The 25654-nt window shown below is 31.1% G+C and overlaps 1 protein-coding gene across 1 annotated transcript in view; it reads right to left on the bottom strand.

Annotated features, from left to right (window-relative positions):
- SIFaR (SIFamide receptor) overlaps positions 1-25197 on the bottom strand; it is a 140127-nt gene extending 114930 nt beyond the window's left edge. The window contains exon 1 of the mRNA XM_088034081.1: positions 24657-25197. Coding sequence (XP_087890207.1) covers positions 24657-25158 — 502 coding nt within the window. The 5' untranslated portion in view covers positions 25159-25197. The remainder of the gene's footprint in view (positions 1-24656) is intronic.
- Between the last annotated feature and the right edge of the window lie 457 nt (positions 25198-25654).

Here is a 25654-nt window from a genome sequence, read left to right as displayed (position 1 = left end):
CCGCCCATTTCATTAACACCCGCAAAGAAAAAAATCGTCCAAGTCAAGCCACCTGTTTTCTCTCACACTAAAACGGGTCACGTCCCATTTCTTTCCGACCCGAAAAGGAATTCGACTTAAGGCATTTATCGATCTTCAGGTGCGCCATTATTTGTGAATCTTTCCAGTGCGCTTATAGCATGCATTAATATTTAATGGTTGAAGGAAAGTAGGGCATTGAGCCAGGCCGCTGACCTACTATGTCACAGGTGAGGAATAGAATTGCATCCTGGATTTCATTTCCGGTGAGCGGAAATCAATGCGGAAATATTTGCTTGGCGCATCCACTAAAATTAGCTATTGTCTTAGATACAATGACGGAAATGTAATGTAGAAATTCGGGAGTAATTAACTTGGGGCTATTGTTAATTTGATTGAATTTTTCACGGAAAATTGGTTTGGCTCACTTTAGTTTTATCAATATTCTTGCCCGGCGCATCCACCAAAATTTGACTATTATGTTAAAAAAGTATTTAACACTAATATAACATTGATTAAATGCTTATTTACAATATCTCATCTATAAGATTTGATTGCCTAATAATTTTCTTTGACATTTCATTGCCGATTTAAAAAAAATATCTTTTATTCAAAAGTTACAATAGCATCCAAGTTGGCACATAATCTTCATTCTTAAACGATTTTTAGTGATTTTCTATTCTGTCAGAAAAATCGTGCTAGAATGAGCTACGATTTATGGTGACTTATCATTCTAGCACAATTTTTGATGTCAGAATAAAAGTCACTGAAATCATTTAAAAATAAAGCTTGTTCTAGTACGATTTTTTATCATAGAATAAATGAAATTCCAAAGGCAAAATATTAATAATTAAATTCAAGATTTTCTTAAAAATATATAATTTTACATTTAATACCAACTGCTTCTCTAACATTTTGAATTTCTGTATTGGAAGTTTATTTTTAAAGTTCAACATGTTTAGATTACCGAAATTAAAAAAAAAAAAGATTTTGGGATGGTGAGAATTTGAATTCATATTTTTCGACAAACACTAAAAAATATCAGATTCTTAGAGCATTTGCATTATTATTATTTTGTGAATTAAAAAAATAATTAATTTGTAGTCTTAGAATATGCATCCAAATATCAACAAAAATAAATATTCTTAAAATATTCTAGTTCAAGTTTATTCAATTTGTTTTTTTTAGTTTTTATTACTGCTCTAATGTAAGATTAAAAAAAAAAACAAGTTTCAAAATTTTGAAATAAATCCCGAATAAACATTTTTTTTAAATGCCCATTTTGTCTGTTTACTTTCAAACTAACTCCAGCGTCAAATTTTTCAAATTTTGAAAAAAAGTTTTAAGATTTCGAATCTACTTTTAGTAATGACCAGTTTGAAATATTGAAGACCAAAAAATTATATTATTTACATTTTTTTTAGCCACTTGAAATCCTGTAGGCAAAAATTTTGGAATTTTTAAAATGTTGTTTTTGAATTTGTTTTCAAATATCAACTAAAATAAAAAACCGAAAACGAGACATCACATTTTAGAGTTGTAAGCCACTTGAATGAAAACTTGTCTAAAAACAAATTAAATTTTGAATAACTAATATCCGAAAAATTTACAAATTTGAAATATTTTTCCAATTTTTTTTTTAATTCAAAGACAAATTATTATCAAAATTTCTAAAAAGAAAAGAAAAGCTTAAACTTTTAATTAGTTTGAATCAAATTTACCTTAATTGGAATTTCAATTTGATACAGTTCAAAATTTTCCAAGAATTTTTTGAATTACATACATAACTGAACAAAATTTTGTCTTTTTAAGTCACTTGAAAATCCTATGGTAAAAAAGAGAAAACGAAATGTCAAGTTTTAGACTCCTAAAAAAGTTGAATAGAAACTTGTGAATATAAAATAAATTTTGCGGGCTTTTTACACAAATTTTTTTTTTGAAATTTTAACAAAAAAAGGATAACAAATTCAAATTTTTGAAATTGTAATTTTGGAATTTTACGAAGAACTTTGGGCCCGATTTCATGTTGCGGCATTGCAAATCAGAGTTGCGCGTTAGCAACCCCAATTAAACTAATGCTACCTTAGCAACTGCGTCGACCCAATTTTGCCCCAACATGCATGATCAAGTTTTCAAAATAAAAAAAAAGTTCAAGAGCACTTAAAACACAATTCATATTTATTTGAAATTCTTATTTTGAGTCAAGTTTTCAAAATTTTAAAAAAAGTTTAGATTTTTATATAATATGAAGTTATAAATATTCATATTTAAAACAATTTAACATTATAAAAATTTAGTTTTTTAAATACATAAAATATAAAAAATAATATTTTAAAAATTTAAATTTATAGTCCACATTTGCTTATAAAATGAAAATTAGTGAAAAAAAATTGTAGCTGTCTCAAATAAGCTAAAAGAGTAATTCTACTGCAATTATTGATAAAAAAATTGAAAATTGAAAAACAGCTAAGATTTCAAAATTTTGAGAAAAAAATTTGTACTTTTTAGCAGTTGAATCAAAAATGTTTATTAAAGGAGCTTCAATTTTGACACAGTATAAAGTTTGGAGAAATTTAAGGCAGCAAATTATTTCAGTTAAAAAACTAAAAATGTAATATTTCCTATGACCATACTATATATCACATTTTTTTTATCCAATTGGAAATTGTACATAATCATATTTCAAAAGTGTGGAAATTTTTAAATTCTCCTCGTTTCAAATTCCGACGTGACAAATATAGAAAAAAATAGACTTCGAAAAAGTCAAAATCTCATAACTTTTATCAAAATTAATATAAACATTTTAACTATTTAGTTTGGAAGTTTTGTCTCATTTTGAACAATACTTCACTAAAGAAAACTTAAAAATTATTCTGAAACTGTAAAAATCTGAAGCGACATAACGCCAAATTACCTCTTTTTACATTATTACTTAATATAATTTTTTATGTTGTCACCACTTGTCTTTCCATCTCGCACACTCCTCCCACCGCAATAATAATTCGCGCCTCCATCCCTCCAATTTATTATTTTCCCAACACTGAGCTAAGTGCTCTATTAAAACAAAATGACTTTAGCCCCATCACTCTCCAAGAATCAAGCGATTTTTCCTAGATTATTTCCGACGCCGAGATAAAAAGCAGAGGTGAAATATGCCAAGGGACACTAATGGAAAATAAAGGAAGAAAACCGTCAGAACGTTCGACTCGAAACAACCCTTAAGTCTTTTAATGAAATTATTAACTCCACTTTCGTCTAAACTAATTTGAATAATTTCGTAGTTGAAACAATTCGATCTTTGCGCTTCGTAGTAGTAGTAGCGTGTGTACTTTCGCCGGTGTGAGCAGGGCCGGCTTAGCCCGCGTGCGCTATGACCTCACAGGGTACTGACCTGGATATTGCTGCAACCGGCTGAGGGCTGACTCAGGTGCATTGATTTATCACTCTTTTATTATGCTTGAACGAATGCAATATTTATTGGCGAGCGCGGCGATCGAAAAAATTGCGACTTTGCGTCGACGCAACTTGAAATTTCGAAAACTGTTTTCAAACTAGCGCAAACGACAACATAAATTTTGTCCCGAGTTCCGACCTTTTTCAATCAATACAACTTTGTAATCCACAGTACATCCTACATTTATACGAAAACTTTCCACCAACCGCATGAATTATGCAGCTTTAAAGTACAACTCCGAATTGAATACGTGTTCCAACTTTTCGTTGCCTCCAAATACTGCACTAGTGTACTTTTGATTCAGTGACTTGTATTGATTTTCTTCGGCAGTTTAATTAAATACTGCAACACAGCCCCAAATGCAAATAGTGCAAGCTGGAGAAAAAAAGCGCTGGTAAAGGTTAGGTAAAAGTCCGTGCGCTAAACTGAAATTGTTCAAGTATGTACTTCAAGTTGAAACGATCAATCGACCGTTTCAAGTTTCTGCAGGAAATTGTTGGAACGATGAGGCGCGATGCTTTTATTTCGCATAAACCGTGAATATAGGTGACGTGAAAATCGTCTGTCTTATAGTCCGGGAGGATTCGGAAGGAAGGATATGCAAAAATGAGGATCGTTATTACGAGAATTGAAAATAGACAAAAAGAGAGGAATCCTGCATTTTTTCCTTTGAACTACTTCTTGATCTAAAAATAAAGATAGAAAAACTAATAATACACGAGCAGAAAGTAGAGTAAGATCGAAAATCAATACAACCTCTCTAGGTTATTATCAATAATAAATATTTATTTCACGATTAAACCATACAAGGCTCCAATCCAGAAAAATCCTCATTTAACAACGAACGTAAAATTTTTATGCCGCATTTTAAACGTTACGGTTCTTGGGATCGTCAAAGTTTTAATAAAGAAAGTGGGGGCGGAATTAATTAGCGGCAAAACATAAGAAGTGAACAGGAAAAATTGCCTGCAAAACACGGAAAAGTGGAATTAGAAGATTAATCATTGCGAGAAAAGAGCCATCGATTGGTTTATTGGTAAAAAGATGTCTGGACTCCTAGCAGAAATGGGAGAAACTACGTGGCTCTCGAATGAAATGAAAAAGAAATTTAAAATGCGAAGTCTTCGGAAAAGCGTGGTCCACAGATTTTCGGGGACCATCTTATTTGATTGGTGAAAAAATTTTGTTTTTATAGTGCTGTCATCAAAATATTTGAGTATTTACGGAACTCATTTGAGCTGGTACCTCGGCAAGTCAATGGTTTGACATACCTATGTACACTGGCGGCCTTTAGTTTGGAAACACCAAAATTTTTCTAATGTAAAAACGTTGGTTACTTGTCAAGCTTGTCAATTTTATAAAAATAAAAATTTTATAAAAATATGCCTCGAAACCTTACAGAAGCAGCAAAAGTACGAGCCATCAGTAAATCAGAAGAAGGTTGGAGCTTAAGACGAATTGCAAGAGACCTAAACGTTAGCCACAGCTGCATTTCAAAAATCATAAAGAAGTGGAGATTACAGCATACAGTGGCACGTGCTAGAATTCCTGGCAGACCAAAAATTTCGACCAACGTGGAAGATGCAGCCTTGGTTGACCACATCGACCAGGAGCCTTTTTCAAGTGCTGTAAAAGCTCGCCAAGAAACTAATTTTCCAGGTTCTGTAAGAACCGCTAGAAAAAGAATTAAAGCAGCAGGTTTGGCTAATAGGGCGGCAGCTAGAAAGCCATTTTTAACTGAGGCGCATAAGGAAAACAGAGTCGGATTTGCTCTTCAGTACTTGAATGAAGGTGTAGACTTTAATTTTTTACGTTCAATGATAAAAAGGCTAACGATACTTATACAATAGAGAAAATTCAAAATTTCCAGTGAACTCGATTAGCTTGGTGTTTCCAAATTAAAGGCCGCCAGTGTATGTCACATGATTGATGAGAATCTTAAAAAAAGTCAGTGGGGACTTTGAGAACAGAATCCTGAATAGATATGTACGGTACAGTTCACCCAACGATCTAGTGCAGTTAGAGCTTCGACTTTTTAAATCATTTAGAGCCTCCTTACCGCAAACCCTCATAAATTAGGGTGTCTTAGAACTCGTGACTCAGAGAAAAAAGGCTTATAGAGGCAACAATTCTAAACCAAACTTTTGAAACAAAAAATTTTTAGCTTAAAAAATAATTGAGTTAAGACTACTTACTATGGACACATACTAGCATTCATTGGCCAAGTGAACATTACACTTTTGTTGTCTAGGAAATTGGGTTGGCCTGTTACTTCACCTCTAGAATCAGCTTATGGGATTTGTTGTAATTTTTTTCCTTTCTCAAATACTATTAAACTTAAACAATTTTTGTTTTGAAATTTACCATCTGTATTGCTGCCGTCACACTCCCTTGCTCTGAGTCATGAGTTCTGGGACACTGTATAATTATCCTCAAGTGGTTGGGTCTTATCTGTATTAAAATAAACCGCGAGGCTAGACGTATTTTGAGAAATTCCATTGTTTCGATTTGTAAAACTGACCAGCTTAGCTGGGTAATAGTATATTACGCAACGTGTGGGGTAAGAAGCCAATCACCCACGAGGGGAAAAATTGTGCGCGAGGCGAAGCCGAGCGCAATAATTCCACGAGAGCGTAATTGGCCTTACCCCCGAGTCGAGTACTATACTTTTTCTACGATTCCCTTTCCCGCAACCTTCTAATTTTTGTTTCGATAAATTACAACTAAAGTCGAATTTTACATGATTTTTATTAAATATTGACAATTAAAATAGTATCAACTCAAAAAAACAACAAAGAACAATTTTCATAAATTATGAACAACCTTGGAAATTTTTACTTGTTAAAATTAATAGTAAATTTAGAAGAATTTTTGATTATAAATGGTGCAAGAGATTTGGTTAGCTGAGTATTCAACGCGAAACAATTTGTGGAAGTTTCTGCTTCATCCGTGGCAGTTTCTATTTCGCTGAAATTCACAGATGTTGTGCAAGTAGCCATGGATGTAGAAGGTAACCCGTCTTGAACTTGTGCCAGTCCTACGGATTCCAGTATTTTTTTGGAAGTTGCAGTCTTATTTGCCATTGAATCATCGACGTATCCTTCTGCAACCGCAGAGAATTTCCATCCGCCGTGTCTTTTCAATGCAAACAAGTCACCTCCAGCGTCAACCAAAATTGTAGCAGAAGTTCTTCTAAGGCAGTGGCCAGTATAGAGTTCAGGTGTTAGCAAACCTAAGTATTGGGCTATTTTCTTCGGGACATCAGCCAATTTATTTATTCCTACCACTTGCCTACTCATTTTTCCTTTTTGATAATTTAAGAATAATTGAGAAATATTATGATCCTGTATTTGTTTCCGAAGATTTATATACTTCTTGCAAATGTGACAAAATTGTCCTGAAATCACAAACGATCGAGATATTTTAGTTTTACTATCAGGTATTTTTACTATAAGGTTTGATTCTGAATCTTCTATATCTGCGAGTCTCATTTTTTTCAGTTCTTGTGTCCTGCAAGCCCCAGTAATTCCAATAATCAGGACTGTTTTTGTAAACAGGTGTTCTAAATCAGGAGCATCCTTTAGAAAAGTATTAATTTCTTGAGCCGTTAGAATTTTTGATTTTTTACTCTTGAATCCATCCGATTGTCTCTTTAAGAAAGCCCGTAATTTCTGGTAGTTTGCATTATTTACGTCGTGTTTGATGGTTAACATGGTTCTTAACATTGAATAAAAAGCCGACAGGGACGAACGTTTGAAATCTTTTGTATAAATAATCTGGTCCACTGTAAACTTAATTGACGTTAAAATGACAGACTTCAATAAATCAGTTAACTCTTTGAACTTAGTGTGCAGAAACGGCTCAGCGTACTTTAGGGATTGACTAGAGGGTTGAAGACCACTGGTTGACGAGCGATGAATGACAAGTGACAAGGCGGCAGGAGAATTGACACAGTGTAAAGCCAAATGAAGTGTGTCGACGGCGTTTCTTTCGGTTTCCCTCACTTGCTGGTTTCCTAGTTGGTGTTTGGTATTAACAAATATCTTAACAAGGCTCAAGATGTACTCGGCGACAGAATGCCATGAAATGTGTCTTATTTTTGAAGAGTGCGATAGAAATTCGGCTTTAGTAGCAAGAACGCATCGAAAACGTTTTCCAGGTCCGGACAACAAAACGATTCGTTGTGTTATTTTTTGGGCTAGACAGACTGGTCAGATATTACCAGATTGGCGCGCCCGTTGGTGAAACACCAAGTCAAGCCAGAACTGCTGAAAATGAAGAAGCCGCTTTGGAAGCAGTTGATGAAGACCCCACGCAAAGAATCCGAACTGTGGAACGCTAGTTAGACATCGGAAAATCTTCTGTACAAAGAATCCTCGCGACTGATCACAGGCACCCGTACCAGAGTTCAACATTTACTCCCTTAGGATTATCCGGTCAGAAGAGATTTTTGCGAATGGCTTATCAACGAAAGCCGCTGATTTCTTCCTCTGGGGTCGCTTCAAATATGTTATTTATGTAGTGCCGCTGAATACTGAAGCGGAGCTCAGACAACGCATTCAGGTAGCTGTGGATGGCATCACGCATGAAATGTTTGAAAATTTATGTTAAAGTTTGGTTAGAAGAGGTCATTGTGTGTCCACAATAATGGTGGTTTGTTCGAGTATTTGATGTAACTGTTACACCATGTGCCTTGTTCTGTTTCTTGTTGTAATAAAAGGTTTTTTTTTAGAACTGCCATTGTGTGGTTTTCATTTGTCAAATTGACATTAGACGACAGTTAAAAAAATGTAGTCGACCAAATCAATTTATCCTGTTTAAGATTAAATTATGAAACCTAGCAACATTAATATTATGTGTGCTTTCTCTTCTGGGATTGGTCATTTTCGTTAAGCAATTTCTCAATTTTGATGCACATCAGGACAAAACAAATTGCATTTTTGGCATCCTGATTGCTGTCGGCATCCGCCCTTTTTCGGCTAGGCGTGAGTTCTGGGACACCTGTATATTACCCACTGGTCATTACATTGCAGTGTGTGTAACCATGGATTTACTTAGAAGAACAACCGTTTGTAATTTATAGATTACTATAACAGGAGTAGAAAAAAATATTTATCTACAACTATTCATATATCATCATAATCATCATAACATCCACCTCGAACATTACATGAAGTTGCAGACGTTTCTAAAACGCCAGTCCGAAGGCTATCGACCAAAAAAAGCCAAGACTTTTACACCGAAGGAACATTTCTTAAAGAGGCACCAGATCATCCATTTCTTCTGACCAAAGTAAGTGATCGAAATTGAAATTGTAAAATTCCTCAAGCCGTAGTGTTTTTTACAGGTAGCATTAATCATGGGTTTAATGGGAGCCTGCCGCACTAATGAATTGCATTCTATGAAAATTGAAGATATAAAACGAAATTTTTTTTACGAAATTTGTAGAAAATATCTTGCACTGCGACCACCACATGCCACATCAGGCTGTTTATTTTTAAATTACCAGAATGGTAAATGCACTATTCAAAAAGTTGGCATTAATAAGTTAGCTGCTATGGGCAAACAAATAGCTATGTATTTGAAACTTGAAAATCCTGAACTTTATACATTTCGTCGATCTTCGGCAACAATTTGTGTGAGCGGAGGTGGTGACATCACACCCGTGAAAAAACTAGGGGGATGGAAATCAACCGCAGTTGCCGAAGGTTACATTGACGACAACATAAATAACAAGTTAGAACGAGGAAGAAAAATTGTGGAAGTAATTAACAAGAATAATTGCACCATACCAAAGTGTTAATAACATTACTACTACAACTGCCACAGAGCTATCTATAATTTGACGGATAAACAAAATCTGCCTATTACTTTTAATAACTGCACTAATATAACTATTAATTATAATTACCATGGTCATAAAAATTAATAAAACAGTAATGAATTCATATTGTTTTTTCCTAAAAGTTGTAGATAAAGTATAGTATTCGACTCGCGTGTTATGGCTATTACCCACTCAGATGATTACACCACTCGCTGGCGCTCGTGGTGCAAGTTTCATCTCATGGGTAATAGCCATCATTACACGCTCATTGAAAACATTTCCTTCGTCTTTTTCGTTATTAACGTACATGTAAGTTAGTTTTTCTTTCCTACATGCACGTCCAAGTCCCAAAATTAGCACAACCTTAAAAACTGTTTTCTTAGATATTTATAAATTTAATTGTCGCATTCGTATTTCAATGATTTGGCATAGTTTTGATGTTTAGCGTCCAGTGACAAAGTATACCAACATGCATTTGATAACATTACTAAAATAGAATAAAATAAAACAAAATAATTATAGAAAAGGCAGTATAAAGGATTATGTACAGTACTCTCGCGAAAGCTCATAGCGAAAGCTAGCTCTCTCATTTAAAAATTCAATAATTTTGGACTTTCACCCAACATAGCGACAAATGACAGACAGACTTGCATTTTGTTCACATATTTCCGCTCCCATTCAACCATGTCGTAGGTTTACAGGCTACATCTGCCTGGCCCGAAGACAGTGGCTTTAGTTCGGCGACACCAAATCTTTATTGCTTGAAATCGACTCGTTTTTGCAGTCCCGTCTAGTTTTCTGCTTGCTTTTGTTCAATTTCAACGGCTTTATCTAGCCACAAACGCATTCGTATACAGTTTTTCCGAGTCACCTTGTTTGGTGCTTTGCGCTTCCCATTAATGCATTGTTCTTTATTAGTTTCGATGCTTTAAAGCCCAATTTTGTGAGTTATTTATTGACAATTGACACATGAAAACGTTTCACCAACTTTACCGTTCTAAATTTCTTTTTGTTGTTGAGAAAATTGTCATTTCTTAGTGCATTTTTCACGTTGGTCGAGAAAACGTCTCTTTGTCTCATTCCTCCATTCATTTTAAATTCCTGAAATACTCCTCTTATCTTAGTTTCGGTGTTTTCATTTGACATTTTTGTCAATCTTATTAACTTAAGTGTAATCCCTAAAGTGTTTATTTCTTGATACATTTCGTTTTTGTTGAGAATCTATGAACAATGCATGCTCTGCCAAGTTTCTTTCTTGACCTTTAGAACGCGCTTTGTTGTGAAAATTTTGTCTCTGTGAGAGCATCCACTTTTATACAGTCCGCTTGGAAACCGCAATTTCGGTATAATCATACAGTTGCGGTCACAAAAGTGAAGATCATCTTTTACATATTTCTAACTTTATTGGAATTTTATGCAAAGTTTCGTGATTAATAAATTTAAATGTGGTAATGACGGCAGTAAGTTTTCGAAATAAACAAAAATATTTTAAATTGTGTGGTCGCGACTGTATTAAAATTCTGTTAAATAATAAGTTATATATCAGAAAAAAACTCAACATGCTCAAACGTCGAACAAAATTTCAAAATTTTAGAAATTTTTATGTAATACTTAATTTAAAAAAAACTTAAAATTTTAAATATATGTATCTATAGTCAGAATTTTGTAACTTTGGTTTAACTCCGCCTACCTTTTGGGCCAATTGAATTTTAGCTAGAAGTCTGATTCACTCTGCAAAATTTTGATAGTTCGTCGATATTTGCTAAAAGTCGGGGTAGAAATGTCCACACATTAGAAGATGAAACACCATCAAAATCGACGAAACTTTCACGATTAATTGAATTCTGACAAAACCGCAAATCTTGACATGTGTGACACTTGAGCCGTCACATTTTTGATTATTTTGAGTAAAGGAGGCTAGCCATTTCTTGATTCGACAAATTCAAATCGTCATTTGTTCATGTGGGCGGGGTTAAACCAAAGTTATAAAATTCCAACTATAAAAACATTTCTTTTCAACGTTTCTTTTCAACGCCCACACTATACTATTTTTATTAAAAATTTTAATTTAAGATATTAAAAAAAATGTAAGAAAAATTAAAAAAGTCTACAAAAAAAAGTACAAAAACATGATGAGATTATTAGTAAAGTATTTTAAACATTTAAAAGAAATCAAACAGGGTGATTTTAAAATAGAGGCGGAAAAAAATCCATTACAGCTTATTGTAGGTAAATGAAGGAAGTTGGCAGGTTTTGTTTTTTAAATTGCTGTCTCAGTTTTAAGAAAAAAATGAAAAAAATAATTCCAATTTTTATGCTACGCCAATGATTACTAAGGTTACTATGCATAGGTACATAATTAACAAAAAAATTCTTTGCGTTGTTGTTAAGATTATTTTGTGCATATCAGTGGCGCCGAGTAAGGTTCGGATTTTAGATTTTTTACCATTACCTTAAAATTAATAAAAATCACCGATTTGATTGATTTTTTTTCCGCTACTATTTCAAAATCACCTTGTATATAAAATCTCAAAATAAAAAAAATAAAATTCATAAAGAACTTAGACAATCTGGAGAAACCAGACATAATGTTAAACTATATATATAGAATCGATTATGAATCTGAGAATAATATAAAAGAAAAGAAAATGTACACAAATTTTAAGATGAATCAGTCAAAAGGTCGAGTATTAAGAAAAAAATTAAAAAGAAATTTTAAACGTAAATAAACTTGAGAAAATCTAAAATTAATCTTTCTTAAGCAAAATTTTTTTAATAGAAATTCTAAAGCGAATTGATAGAAAAATTCAAGAATCATCAAATGTAAAAGCAGTCCTAGAGAATGTAAAGATAATTTAAAGAGAAATTCTCGAAAATGCTTATTTTAAAAAGCAAGTTTAAATAAATCATTCCTTATTCTTTCAACAGCTACGAATGCTAGAAAGAGGCTTTTTAAAAGTGCATCTTACAACAGGTTATTTACAATTGTTCTATATTTTTAATTAAAAATAAATAGAAATTAAAATAAATTTAATTTGAGAACTGATTTGTGGCATCTAAGCAAAAAGTGCAAAGTTTACTGTACGGTTACTTTTTGAACCGAAATCTACTAGTTTTTGCTAGATGAAAACTTTTTTGAAACACGGTGTATCATTATGAATTTTCTAAGAGCTCCAATATTTCCTCATGCCTCTCACTATAGGTTTAAAATCAGCTTATAAAGTTATAAGATGATTATTATTTAAGCACAGCGAACCCTTTATTTAAAAAACAACAGAAGTTTCTTTACTTTTGAAATATCTCTATTTATTATTTACTTAAATTTTCGATCAGACAATAATGTTTTTGGTTTGTTAATGACATCTAATAATCAACGATTTTTATACACTATACTCGCGATGAATTTTGCCAATGCGCAAAAGATAGGTTTAGGTCAGGCCTGTAGAAACATGAAAAATAAATTTTTATTTTTTTTTTACTTTTTTCTACATACTCGTACGTTTGACGATAAATTTTTCTATTTTGTTCGTTAATCAGTGACTAATAATATTACCTCAATTAACCAACTTATCCGTCAAATAGCTGTTTTTTTCAATTACTAGTTGCAGCTAGCCAAGTTCCAAACCAATTAAAACAACGCAAACCTGAACTTTGAAAATTGTTAAACAGTAAATTGGATCACAAGACTGGAAAATGCTCTTTTGAAAGTCTGAGTGAAATTGCGAAAACAAGGCGCAGACTTTCAAAGACATTTACGGACGTGTGATCCACACAACAAAATTTAAAAAATTAATAAAATCAATAATAAATTAAATAAAATAAATGAATAAAAAAATTAATAATACTTTTATTCATAAAAATTCTAAAAATATTTTATTTTTAAAATTAATAAAAACCTGAAAATGTGTGCCTCATACGTAAATGAGTTATTTATCGATTGATGAAAATAAAACTTTGAAAAACTGTAAGTTTTCAAAAAACAAAATAAACTTGTGGTCGTCTGAACTTTTTAGTGCGCTCTGCTCTTTTTACATCTGTCTTAATCTATCATTTAGATCTCTCAAAATAATAATCAATATTCGTATTTTTGTGTTCAATTTAATTCTTTCAATTGTAGTTTTGTGATTTATTGTTGTTTATTGAATCATATAGTCTTGAAATTGTTAAAAGCGTGACTATTTTGTATTGTCTTTTTAGTACTCTTTCTGGGATCTTTAATATATTTCTTTATCACTGTTATTTTGACTTTAATAGTTTTTTGACATATTAATTTATAGGTAATTCTCAATTTAATTTAAGTATAACAAATCCAATCAAAAATTATCTTGCTACGGTAAACGATTATCTACATTTTTATATTAAATAAATACGCGGTCCTAGAACTTCGATAGACCTCAATTATTTTTCTTTCTTATTATTATAATTATTCTTCTTTAAGTATAGCTAATAGATCTAATAAAACGTTCTCTTACTCCGATAAATACTTTTTTATCCACATTTTGTTATCAAATAGCAGTAATTAATAAAAACATTGCGGCGCAGTAATAAAAATATTTTTGAAAATTTTGATCTGTTTTCTATAAAATAGTTTATGTTACCTCACCCTTAACCTCCGCCAACATTAATTAACACACACCTGACTGTGTTATTGATGCACCACCTACATACTGACGCGCCCGAATCAATATGAGATTAACTTATAACACCTTTAATAAAATATTAATTTTCAGCGTCACTCTTAATTTGTTATCACGCCTAATATTATCTACTATCCGGTCATCGAACTCGACTAATCTCTATTGGCAATTACGCCCTTCAATAAATCCGCCTCTTTGCCTCTTTTAATCGATTCTTCGCCGCTTATAACACAGATCTCTCGTCAAAATTAATTTCCCTGCTGGTCCGTGCTTTATAAATATTTATCCGATTGTCTGTCTTTAAATTCACTTTCATTCGCACGGAATAGAAACTGTGGCTTAAATCCTGCAGTAATCGCATTGAAGAGATTTGCGCTGAGAGCTTTAGTGACATTCCTGCTGGGAACTTGAGATGCTTGTGTTTTGCATAATATGGAAAATGGGAGTTGTTTGTGCTTAGGACAGATGGAACAACATGTGTGGAGGAGATGGGAAGGAAAACATTTGTCTTGTGGCTGCAAGGGAAATGTTAATTAATTGGTGTACAAACATTTTTGGCATTCTTTGAGGGTTGTTCAACTAGTTACGGCGCGAATTTTACCAAATTTAATTAGTGGGGAACACACAAAGTATCGATTGATTAATATAACACGAAATTTGATTAGCACATCTAAAAGTATGGAGCTGTGCTGGCTACTTTAGACTGATTATTCAAATGAAGGCTCGTTGAATATAAACCAACATGGAGCAAATTAAGCAGATTACTATGAATGAAGAACTTAAAATGAAAGAAAGGTATCAGACTAACGTGGAAATCTCCAGACAGAACAGGGAATGGAAATGTCACATATTATTTTATTCCAAAAAGTCTGCAGGAGAGGAAGCAGACGGCCATTATGATCTTATAATGTCAAGTTAAATTTAAACATTTTGACGAATAAAAAAACAAGCAGATAAGTCATATTAGACCAATGTTTCTCAATCTAAGGTCTAATTGTAAGATTTAAAAAGATACGAAAATATACATTTCTGGCCTTTTGAATAGCAAAGCACACTCTCAATTGCACGCAGACAAACCAAGCCAAAACCTGTGCGTAAACTGCTCTAGTAGTGCGGCAAAAAATCAGATTACACAAAATTGGTACTGTTTGTTCTAAAATTCTAAAATTTAACACACCAAATTTCATAACTTTTGCTTGAAAACTGTTAGACCTATTGCAATTTTTGTAATTTTAAGTTTGCCTAAAAGTAAAAATGTTGTAAAATTGGTTTACTTCTTCCTCTAAAATTTGTAATTTGGTACATTTAATCTAAACTTAAACGTAAATTAATTAGCTCACCAAATTTTGTTGGGACTTACAGAATTTTTGGGAATTTTAAAATTTTAAGATCATACTGAAAATAAAAAATTCTAAAATTTGTACTTTTTGTTTTAAAATTATCTAATTTGGTACATTTCACAGCTCACCAAATTTTATTACTTTAACGTCAAAATTATAAAAATTTTAAAATTTTAACATCAGCCTAAAAATGTAAATTTTTAAATTGTTACTTCTTGTTTTGAAATTCTCGAATCTGGTGCACTGAATAAACGCTTCTAAAATATTTAATAAGCTTACCAATTTTCATTACTTTTACGTGGGGATTGTGTAATTTGTTTCCATTCTAAAATTTTGTAATTTTGTACCATTGATAAAGATCTTTTAAAAAACAAATTCATCCTATTTCGATGCTTTTTTATTTAAAAATAATTATGTATTTTAAATAAAAAAAATCTACAATTAGTACTCATTCTGAAATAATTTAGCAATTTAGTACAGTGGATAAACGCCTTTGAAGTAACAAGTCCACCAAATTTTATGGCTTTGACTTGAAAACTGTCAAACTATTGAAATTTTTGTAATTTAAATTTTGCTTAAAAGTGAAAAACTTGTAAAATTTGTAATTCTTTTTCTAAAATTCTTTACATTGGTACACTTAATAACCGTCTGTAACTTAATAAGCTCACCAAATTTCACAACACAAGTTTAATAAAGGCTTTTAAAACTGTAACTTGCGCAGATTTTAAAGGTCTTCACCTATAAGTAACTGATTTATAAAAATATTTTAAATTTTTAGTTTACTCAAAATTGTAAAATTTTTAAAATTTGTCTAGTTCATTCGTTTATTTTGAATTATACAAACTTGTTAGGCTAGTTAAGTATATTGTTCTACAAATAATAATTAATTGTTGACTGGTAACCATCGCAAACTAGAACTATTGAGATATTTTCAAAATTTTCAAAATTTGGTTTATTTAAAATTAAAGGATTTCTAAATTTGCCTCGTCTGTTTTTCAACCTTATCAATTGAATTTATGTCAAAATCTTTGAAAAATTTATTGTTTCATAAATAACGTGATTATAAAATTATATTTAAAACGAAAAAATATTATTTTTTTTTGTTTTTATGTAATTTTGTAATTTCTGTATAATAAACAAGATATTAAAAGTAATAACTAAAACAAAAATAAATAAATAAATAATTAAATGAAAATAAATTGTGGGCAGTTATGAAAATATTTCTGGATTATTCTAGAATTTTAAGTTATTTTTTTTAAATCATTTACAAAATACATAATTAAAAAAATTGAAAAATGAAATATTTTAAATTAGGTCTTGTTCATACTTCCAATTACTTTGCAAGGTTAATAAAAAAGTTAAAAAAAATTTTAGGTAATTGATTTACAAATGTTAAAAAAATAATTATGCGGTTACGTTTATTCAAAAATTCTGAAATTTGGTGACCTTAAAAAGGACTTTTAAAACTGTAACTTTTAAAAGTTTTAAGGGCTGCTGATTTATGAAGATTTTTTAAGATTTAAAATTTAAATGTTAATAAAGCTCACCAAATTTTATTACTTTTACGTTAAAATTATGAAAATTTTTAAATTGTTCTTCTTCTTTTAAAATTCTCGAATCTGGTGCACTCAATAAACGCTTCTAAAATATTTAATAGCTCACCAATTTTCATTACTTTTACGTTAGCATTGTGTAATTTACAGAATTTATAGAAAATTTTAATTTTAAGTTTATTTCCATTCTAATATTTTGTAATTTAGTACAGTTGTTATAGATCTTTTAAAAAACAAATTCATTCTATTTCGATATTTTTTTTATTTAAAAATAGTTATGTATTTTAAATAAAAAAAATCTACAATTAGTACTCATTCTGAAATAATTTAGCAATTTAGTACAGTGGATAAACGCCTTTGAAGTAACAAGTCCACCAAATTTTATGGCTTTGACTTGAAAACTGTCAGACTATTGAAATTTTGCTTAAAAGTGAAAAACTTGTAAAATTTGTAATTCTTTTTCAAAAATTCTTTACATTGGTACACTTAATAAACGTCTGTAACTTAATAAACTCACCAAATTTCATAACTTTACATTAAAATTATGACTTACAGAATTTATGGAAAATTTGACAATTTTAAGTTTGCTCTAAAAACGAAAATTTTAAACTTGGTACTTTTTGTTCTAAAATTCTCTAATTTAAACTCAATAAACGCTTGTAAAATAATGACCTTAGTTTATTTTATTACTTTTATGTTAAATTTGTGGCTTCAAATTTTTTAGATCACACTAAAAAAGAAATTCTAGAAGTGGTACTTTTTGTTTTAAAATTATGTATCTAATAATGTGACACAATCTATCAGTTTCAACGTTTTTCTTTTCATCAAACATATTACAACATGTAATAATTTTATTTTGGTGTCTAGGCGGCGATGAGATTTTGTTTTAAGTCATGTCTGAGAGTCTGAGAGTTATTTTACCAATTGCACGTAACCTCAAATTTATGATTCATGACAAAAACTTTCTGCTGAAGCGTTAGACCTGTTCTAAACTGCTGCTCAAAGTAAATCTGAGAACTCAATTTGATCAAGAGCACAATTATATCGATTTCCAATACATCGAAGAAAACATCGATTTTGAAAAATAGTAAATAAAAAAACTCAATAGAGCATTGCTCATTATGGAAAACAAAAATAAATAAAATTCTTAATAAAGCAACAAAATATAACAATATAACAAAAAAGCTTAAGTAATAAACAAAATAATAAGTAAATAAATTATAAAAAAAAAAACAAATTTGAGATTAATAAGAATAAGCAAAATTCTTATATACAGGGTCCGACAACACTTGTGTCCACCCCCAAAATCGTCTTTAATTTTAAAGTTACAATTTTGAAAATTTGCATACGGTCATAGTTGACAAAGCTCTAGAAGAAGTATAATTTTCAGCGATTTTTGAGTTTTTGCGGAAATATTCGCGAATTCAATTTTTTTTCAACATAACTGTGATACAAATATTTAAGTTTTGTTTTAAATCTAATGCAAATTGTGTTTAAAATTTGCAAAAAAAAACGTTGTTTTATCAAGTTAGTTTTCAAAATTATGTCAGCGCAACGGCAAACTACGTTTACACCAAAATTTCACAAGTCACTTCATTCACTTTTATAAAGGTTAATTTTGATTAACACGGGCATGTTGCACTTTATGGACACCAGAAATCGTTAATTAACGTCGACAAAACGACAATTTCATCAAATAAAACTTTTGTTACAATATAAAGTGAGCCAAAGGATAGATGTCATTTGTGACACAAGATGTTGACAGATGGGTGTAAACGTAGTTTTCAATTTTGACGTGATAAAATTGGAAACTAACTTGATAAAACAGCGTTTTTTAACACATTTATATTGAAAAAAAATTAAATTAGGGGTTGATATTACAAAATCTCACAATTAACTAAAATAGTTATTTACAATACTAGTGCGCGAAGCTTATGTTCGTGCATGAGCGTTTATTTAAAGCACGAGCGACTGAAAGGAGCGAGTGTTTTATTTACGCGATTGCACGAACAAGCTTCGCGCACGAGGATTGTATAACATTTTTTATACGAGTTTTTAATTACATTTTTTAGATTTTACTAAATTTTTAGACAGAATTGTCATGCAGTTGCCATGATTTGTAAGCCTATTTTTACATGGTACTTCCAAGTCACTAAGGAGGCAAACAAAAGGGTAGACAAACTTCTCAAATTTTTGTGTCCAGAAATAAAACGAGAAATTAAATCAAATAGTTATTGGTAACTTAGCAACCATTTTTTATATTTGTAAGTTTGTTGTAGTGAAATATTCAAATTTGTGTGCCCCAATGTCGAATAATAAAACCTCGTGTTATTTATTTGGTTCACCCTTTCAATATTAAGTTCCGTACTGACACTGGTGAAACACGTTGTCAAGGCACGATTGTCTTTTGTTTTGTTTCGCGGTCGACTAGCCCTACTCAACCGCGAAACACTGCTTCGCGCACTGAAACGCGTGCGCAAAACATCGAAAAACAAGCGATGAGTATAAAAATTACATTTTTAAGGCGTCGCGACGCCAAAACTATCAGTGATAAAAAATAATTTTTTTCGTCAGCTTCTAGAGCTTTGTCAACCATGAGCGTAAGCAAATTTTCAAAATTTTATCTTTAAAATTAAAGACGGTTTTGGGGGTGGACACAAGTGTTGCCGGACCCTGTATAACTCCCTTAAATTAAATTCCAGACTTCTTTATAAATATCACCAAAATCAAGAGTGTAAAATAAAATACATACATCGAAAATAAAAATATATGTATTAAAAATCAGTTTTTTTTGGCAAAATCGATGTTAATAAAAAATCGATGTAAAAGCCCTAGATTTAGCTCAAAGTGTTTTAATGACCGACTGGATGTAACGATGGTTATTTCATGACGATTTATTAGATTAGGACTACCACTTTCAAAGTTTGTCGTCTTTTCTAGGTTCTAACCTGAAACTATCAAAACTGTTAGAAGAGCCGCCTGAATAACAAATTAAAATGATTACTTCGTACATAAAGTCTACTTTTAAAGCAGCTTTTTTAAGTAGGAGAGTACTTTGAAAGTTTGCGCTTGATGAGCCTCACCACTATTGGACCCAATTGCAAGTGAATTAACATCATTAAAACTAACATTTTTGCTTTATGTTTTTTTCTTAACAACACTTGCAACTTGGAACTACTATACTATCCAAGAAGAGAAACATTCAATATCACTTGTATTAAGAAATGAAAAAATCTAGATTTCAAGTAAGCGTGACGCAACATTCATCTTAATACAACAGGTGAGACATAGGAAAACATTTATCCTAAACTAATTAAAACCGTCAGAGAATTTCTTGGAATAGATGGAGAAAGAGTAGAAGGGGTGGATCACTAAGACACCTGGGATTAAATTAAATTCAGAAAAAATCCTTCAATACCTAAATTGATTGCTCTTAACAATTACGACCGCCTGTATAATGCAATAGACGAGCATGTAACATGTTGGATGCACACACTGTATGTAAATTCGTCTATCTGGCCAACGTCATTGACACAACAGATGTCAGTTCGCATCCAGAAAACCCGACAAGTATAAGTATAATGAGCAGCATCTGCAGCCAATTTCAACAGCGCAAAATTAGATTTGAAGACGTATGTGTCGGTTAGGCGATATATTCAGAAGGGTAAGTTGAGGACAGTCTTTGGTGCAGAAATAAGCAATTCGACAAAAATATTAGGAGATATTAAGCAAATGCTGACAATGTTAAATCACTGAACGAGAATAAAAACAAGGAGGATGTGGTTAATCTGCGCTTCTGCCCACTAGACCTAAAAGAAAAAGAAGAAGAAGTAGAGTTGAAGAATAAAAGTAAAAATGATGATGATGATGATGGGCCAAAAAAAATTTTAATACCGAGAAAGATACTAAATTCTTATAAATACTATTTTATAGAGAATAAAAAAATCTGTGAATCAGACATTTTTGTTTTCATTATTTTGCAATATTATTAGAAATATCAATAAAAACTTAATAAAAATAGGCAACCAACACTACACAAATAAGCCAAATATCGAGAATCGAGTAAAGATTTACGACAAGCAGCGTGCAGTCTTCAGTGTTTTCTATTTTGCAATTAGTGTTGTTAAAAATACTGTAATTAAAATTTAAAAAAAGGGGTAAGCATTCGTATACCCAGTTTAAAAGAAAAACTTATTTTGTTGCAAATCGTGTTGAAATTCTATTGATTCTGATCAAACCGCTATCTACATGTCCCATTGTATTCGCTAAACTCCCCGAGAAAAATCTATTAACGTCTCCTTAATAACCCCTGAAAAGGTGTGCCAAAAAAAGATTGATGACATTTCCTCTCCGCAAAATTCCAACGTTTCAGGTCATCGTCCTGTTAAAAAATAAATTCAATAAAAACTTTTATAATAACTGGTGATGCATCGTCAACAAACAAACAACTTTAATGCATCGTTTTTCAATTACTCCTAATTGAAATCAATAGCAAAGATTGTCTGTTTGAGTATCAATTCCTTGCACTTATTTCAACAAATATTTGTCTTGTTTTTACGACGAAAATGTCAGTAATTGTCACTTGGATTCCAATTATAGCTTGAAAATTCCAATCGCTGTTAACATAAATCAGAGCGATTCAATTAGACGATTAAAATTCCGATAATTCTACACGAATGATTAACGTGGGTTCAAATATCATCTGATTTCTTGCAATTGTGTTCCGGTTTTAATGACTCTGTGATAAGGAGTAAATTTAGGTCGTTAGTGTCCTTCCTGTGGGCTTTTGGTCTGGAGTACAAGGACGCAGTCGCTGCATCTATTATGTAACTTTGTAATAGATTTCAAGTCTTGCCGGAAGCTGAACTGGCAAAAATCCAGTTTGATGGTGAAACGGATGGTAGACAGGGACTAAGGCGATTAAAGGAGCAAAGTTGAAAAATAGGAAAAAACAAAAAAAAAATGTTTTTCAATTACTCACTCAGAAAGATCAATTTGTTCGTAAAATTCTGCGTTAAATGAGTTCAAATTTTGGATTTTTTAGAGCAAATTCGTCGAGGTTTAATCTAAAATTACAAAGTTCTAATTTGAAAATTATTTTAAACCATTTTTTTGATATTTATTTTGCAAGAATAATAAATAAAATAAAAGTACCAACTTAAATCACTTTGAAGGTTATCGTTAAATAATGGAGTAACGAAAGCAGTTTTAGAAAGTATTTTTTAAGCGGTTAACTTTTTCAAAAATTCTGAAATTTGGCAAGTTTAATAAAGACTTTTAAAACTGTAACTTTTGAACTTTTAAAGGTTTTCATCTATAAATAACTGATTTATGAAAATATTTTAAATTTTTAGTCCACTCTAAATTAAAAAAATTGTCTAGTTCTTTCGTTTATTTTGGAATTTTACAAACTTGTTAGGCTAATTAAGTATATTGTTCTACAAATGATAATTAATTGTTGACTGGTAACCATCGCAAACTAGAAATATTGAGATATTTTCAAAATTTTCAAAATTTTGGTTTGTTTAAAATGAAACGATTTCTAAATTTGCCTCGTCTGTTTCATAATTTTAAAACCTTATCAATAGAATTTATATCAAAGTTTTTCATAAATTTATTGTTTCATAAATAGCGTGATTATAAAATTAGCTTTTTTTTCTGTTTTTAAGTAATTTTGTAATTTCTTTATAGTAATCAAGATATTAAAAATAATAACTAAAACTAAACTAAATAAATACATAAATAAAAATTAATTGTGTGGAGTTATAAAATATTTTAGAATTTTAAATTAATTTTTTTAAAACCATTTACAAAATAAAAAAAACTGAAAAATGAAATATTTTAAACTGGATCTTGTACATACTTTCAATTACTTTGCAAGGTTAATAAAACATTAAAAAAAACTGATTTTGAAACTTATCGATTTTTACATAATTGATTTACAAAAGTTAAAAAAAAAAAAATGTGCTCACGTTTATTCAAAAATTTTGAAATTTGGCGAACTTAACAAAAACTCCTAAAACTATAACTTTTGAAAGTTTCAAGAGTCTGCGTCTATATAGGTAAATAACTAATTTATAAAGATTTTTCAAGATTCAAAATTTTTGATTTACGACTTTAATTAATAAAATTTCTAAAATCTCCCAAATTTTTTCATTTATTTATTAAAATTTGACAAACTTGTTTAGCTAGTTTAGTTTATTGTCTAATAAATATTAAGTAGTTGTAACTATCGCAAATTGGATGTACTAAGATATTTTAAAAATTTTCAAAACTTTAACTTTTTGAAAAATAAAATGTTCTATAAAATTTGCATTATATTGCATATTTATCGTAAGGACAAAGAAATTAAAATAAGAAACATTCAAAAATTTATTGTAACATAAATAACTTGTTTTATTTAAAAAACGAAACTAATAATACTAAAATACTTTAACAAAAATAAGTAAATAAATAAGCAATTTTATTACTAAGGCATATTTGGAAAATTTTAAAAATTTATATTTAATTAAAAAAAAATCTATTTTGAAATTGTAAAAATTCAAAAAATTAACTTTTGAGGTTTTACTTAAGTACCATATCAATGATATACAAAAGTTTAAATAACTTAAAAAAAAATTGAAACTATAAAAATGTCTATCAAATTTTTTTAAAATTCCACAGAAAACTCAAAAAAGGTTCAAACAATACCATTTTTTTGAAAAATCGAAAACTCAAATAATGTTTGTTCTGACCTGCCCAGATTTCGCTATTTTAAGTAAAATTTTAGACTCACAACAAAGCCTTCGCTATCATAGTAACGTAGGTAATAAAAAAATGTAAACTTATTATTATTATTATTATTATTGTTGCTGTTTTGTAATATGCATGTTTAATACAATTTTTACAAAATTTTGAAACGTTGCCAGGATAACGATTTTATTAGCGCATCTTATGTGGAAAGTCTTTTAACACATTCAAAACGAACTTTGTTAGAACACCAAATTATAAGAAATAGCTAAAAATATGCTTTATAAAACAGCAAATTATAAAAAATAGCTGAAAACTTGTTTTATAAAACTCGTGCTAAAAATCTGATCTGGTGTTTTAATACGAGTTTTATACAACTCGTTTTTTAATAAATTTACGAATTTACCGACACCTGGCCTAATCCCAGACGTGAAAAACGCCACAAATTTGTAACTTCTTGTGCGCAAAATTTAGCTTTGGAAATTGTACTCAAAGCACCCCAATTTAATCTCAGAAACCCATTGTCGTAGGAAAAATCTAAGTACATCAGTAGAAGATTCTGCGCAAAATGAAACCAAACGTAGAGCAGCTGCGCTTAAATTAAACAATTTATGGCCGCATATAAATTTGAATCACTTTTTATTTAAAACTGTATTTTTCAGAAAAACACTTCTAAGCGTTTCTGTTAGTTCGGTATGAATCAAAAGGAGTCGTTAAGACTATCCCGGCGCATCCACCAAATTTTAAATGTTTAATTTGTTTTTTACGTTTGCAATAATTTTTTTTGTTAAGATTAGTAAAATTAAGCAGTTTTATCTGCAAGAAATGTTGTCGATAACTTCTGTAAAATTATGTCATGGCTGCATGTTTGATATTACATAAAAATAAAGTGGTTAATAATAAACTATGTGAAGTCAAATATAATTACTGGTACTTTGCTACGATATTATTATTACTACGTGAAAGTTATTGTAGTACAATTAGTAATAAATAATGGATCGGTATGGATTTCTTATGATCGCATTAAATGTGAATAAGAAAAGAGAGAATTTACATTTTTTTTTGATAAGCAAGTCTACTGTATTTAAAGTTTGTACTTACGGACAAAGATGTTGGACATCAGCGTCGCCGGGAGACAGAACACGATAACCAGAATATCCGCCACCGCCAGATTAACAATGAAGAAGTTCGTAACAGTTCTCATCCTCGGCGAGCGAAAAACCACCGCAATAACAAAAAAATTGCCCACGATTCCCACCGCAAACACCAGAAGATACGCTACACAATACACGGCCGTCATCGCCATAGAGTGCCTATAAAACAGCTCCGGCACGAACGCCGCCTCCGTGGCATTCAAAGACGCGTTCATCACCACCACGCTGTTTCTCAATTCCAAGACGGCGGTCTTATGCACCTCGTTACTTTCAGTATGCGGCACGTCGAAGAAGTTCCCCAGGTACTCCGCCGCCAGCATCCTGTCGGGGATGACAGTCGAGGCGGCGGCTAGGAGACGAGCGGCGCGGCGGCGATCGGCCCGATATTCTTCTTCTTCATCGATGTGGAGGGCTGCTAAGTCGAGCATGGACATGAGTTCGCCGCCCATTTAAAGCATCGGTGACCGGCGCGACGCGACGCAAGGAGGCGAGTGAAGGAAGGCGCCGCGACGCTGCCGGAGATGATAAGCGGCTGCGTGCGGGATGTGCAAGAGCTGCGCTGGGGAATGGAGGTGATGGTTGATTAAATGTGGACAGAATATTTTAATGAATTAAAGGGGTAAATGACTCGGGGAACAGGAAGGTGGATTTATTATCGCCGAAACGTGTTTACAAAACTAGACGAAGTATGGAAAAAATTATCAAATTAGATTCGGAGTGCAGAAAAACGTTTTCATTTTATTGTATTCATTGTAAGTGTACTTCTTATTTACTACACAGATATGGATTAGGCTTGGGTGAGGCCCCAAGAACTGCAAAAATATTAGGGTTTTATTAAACAATTAAGTATTGTGGGGCATTTTTAAAACTAAAAAATGTAGAGATTAGATTTTTAATTTTGCTTTAGATTCACTTTTAATTGTCTTTTTACGTAGTTTCTAAACG

This window comes from Gnatocerus cornutus, chromosome 4 (assembly GCF_029298725.1).
Source record: "Gnatocerus cornutus isolate USDA-ARS CGAHR chromosome 4, icGnaCorn1.1, whole genome shotgun sequence".
Classification (NCBI taxonomy): Eukaryota; Metazoa; Arthropoda; class Insecta; order Coleoptera; family Tenebrionidae; genus Gnatocerus; species Gnatocerus cornutus.
The sequence above is the reverse complement of the archived record's forward strand: the minus strand, read 5'-3'. Positions and strand labels throughout refer to the sequence as shown.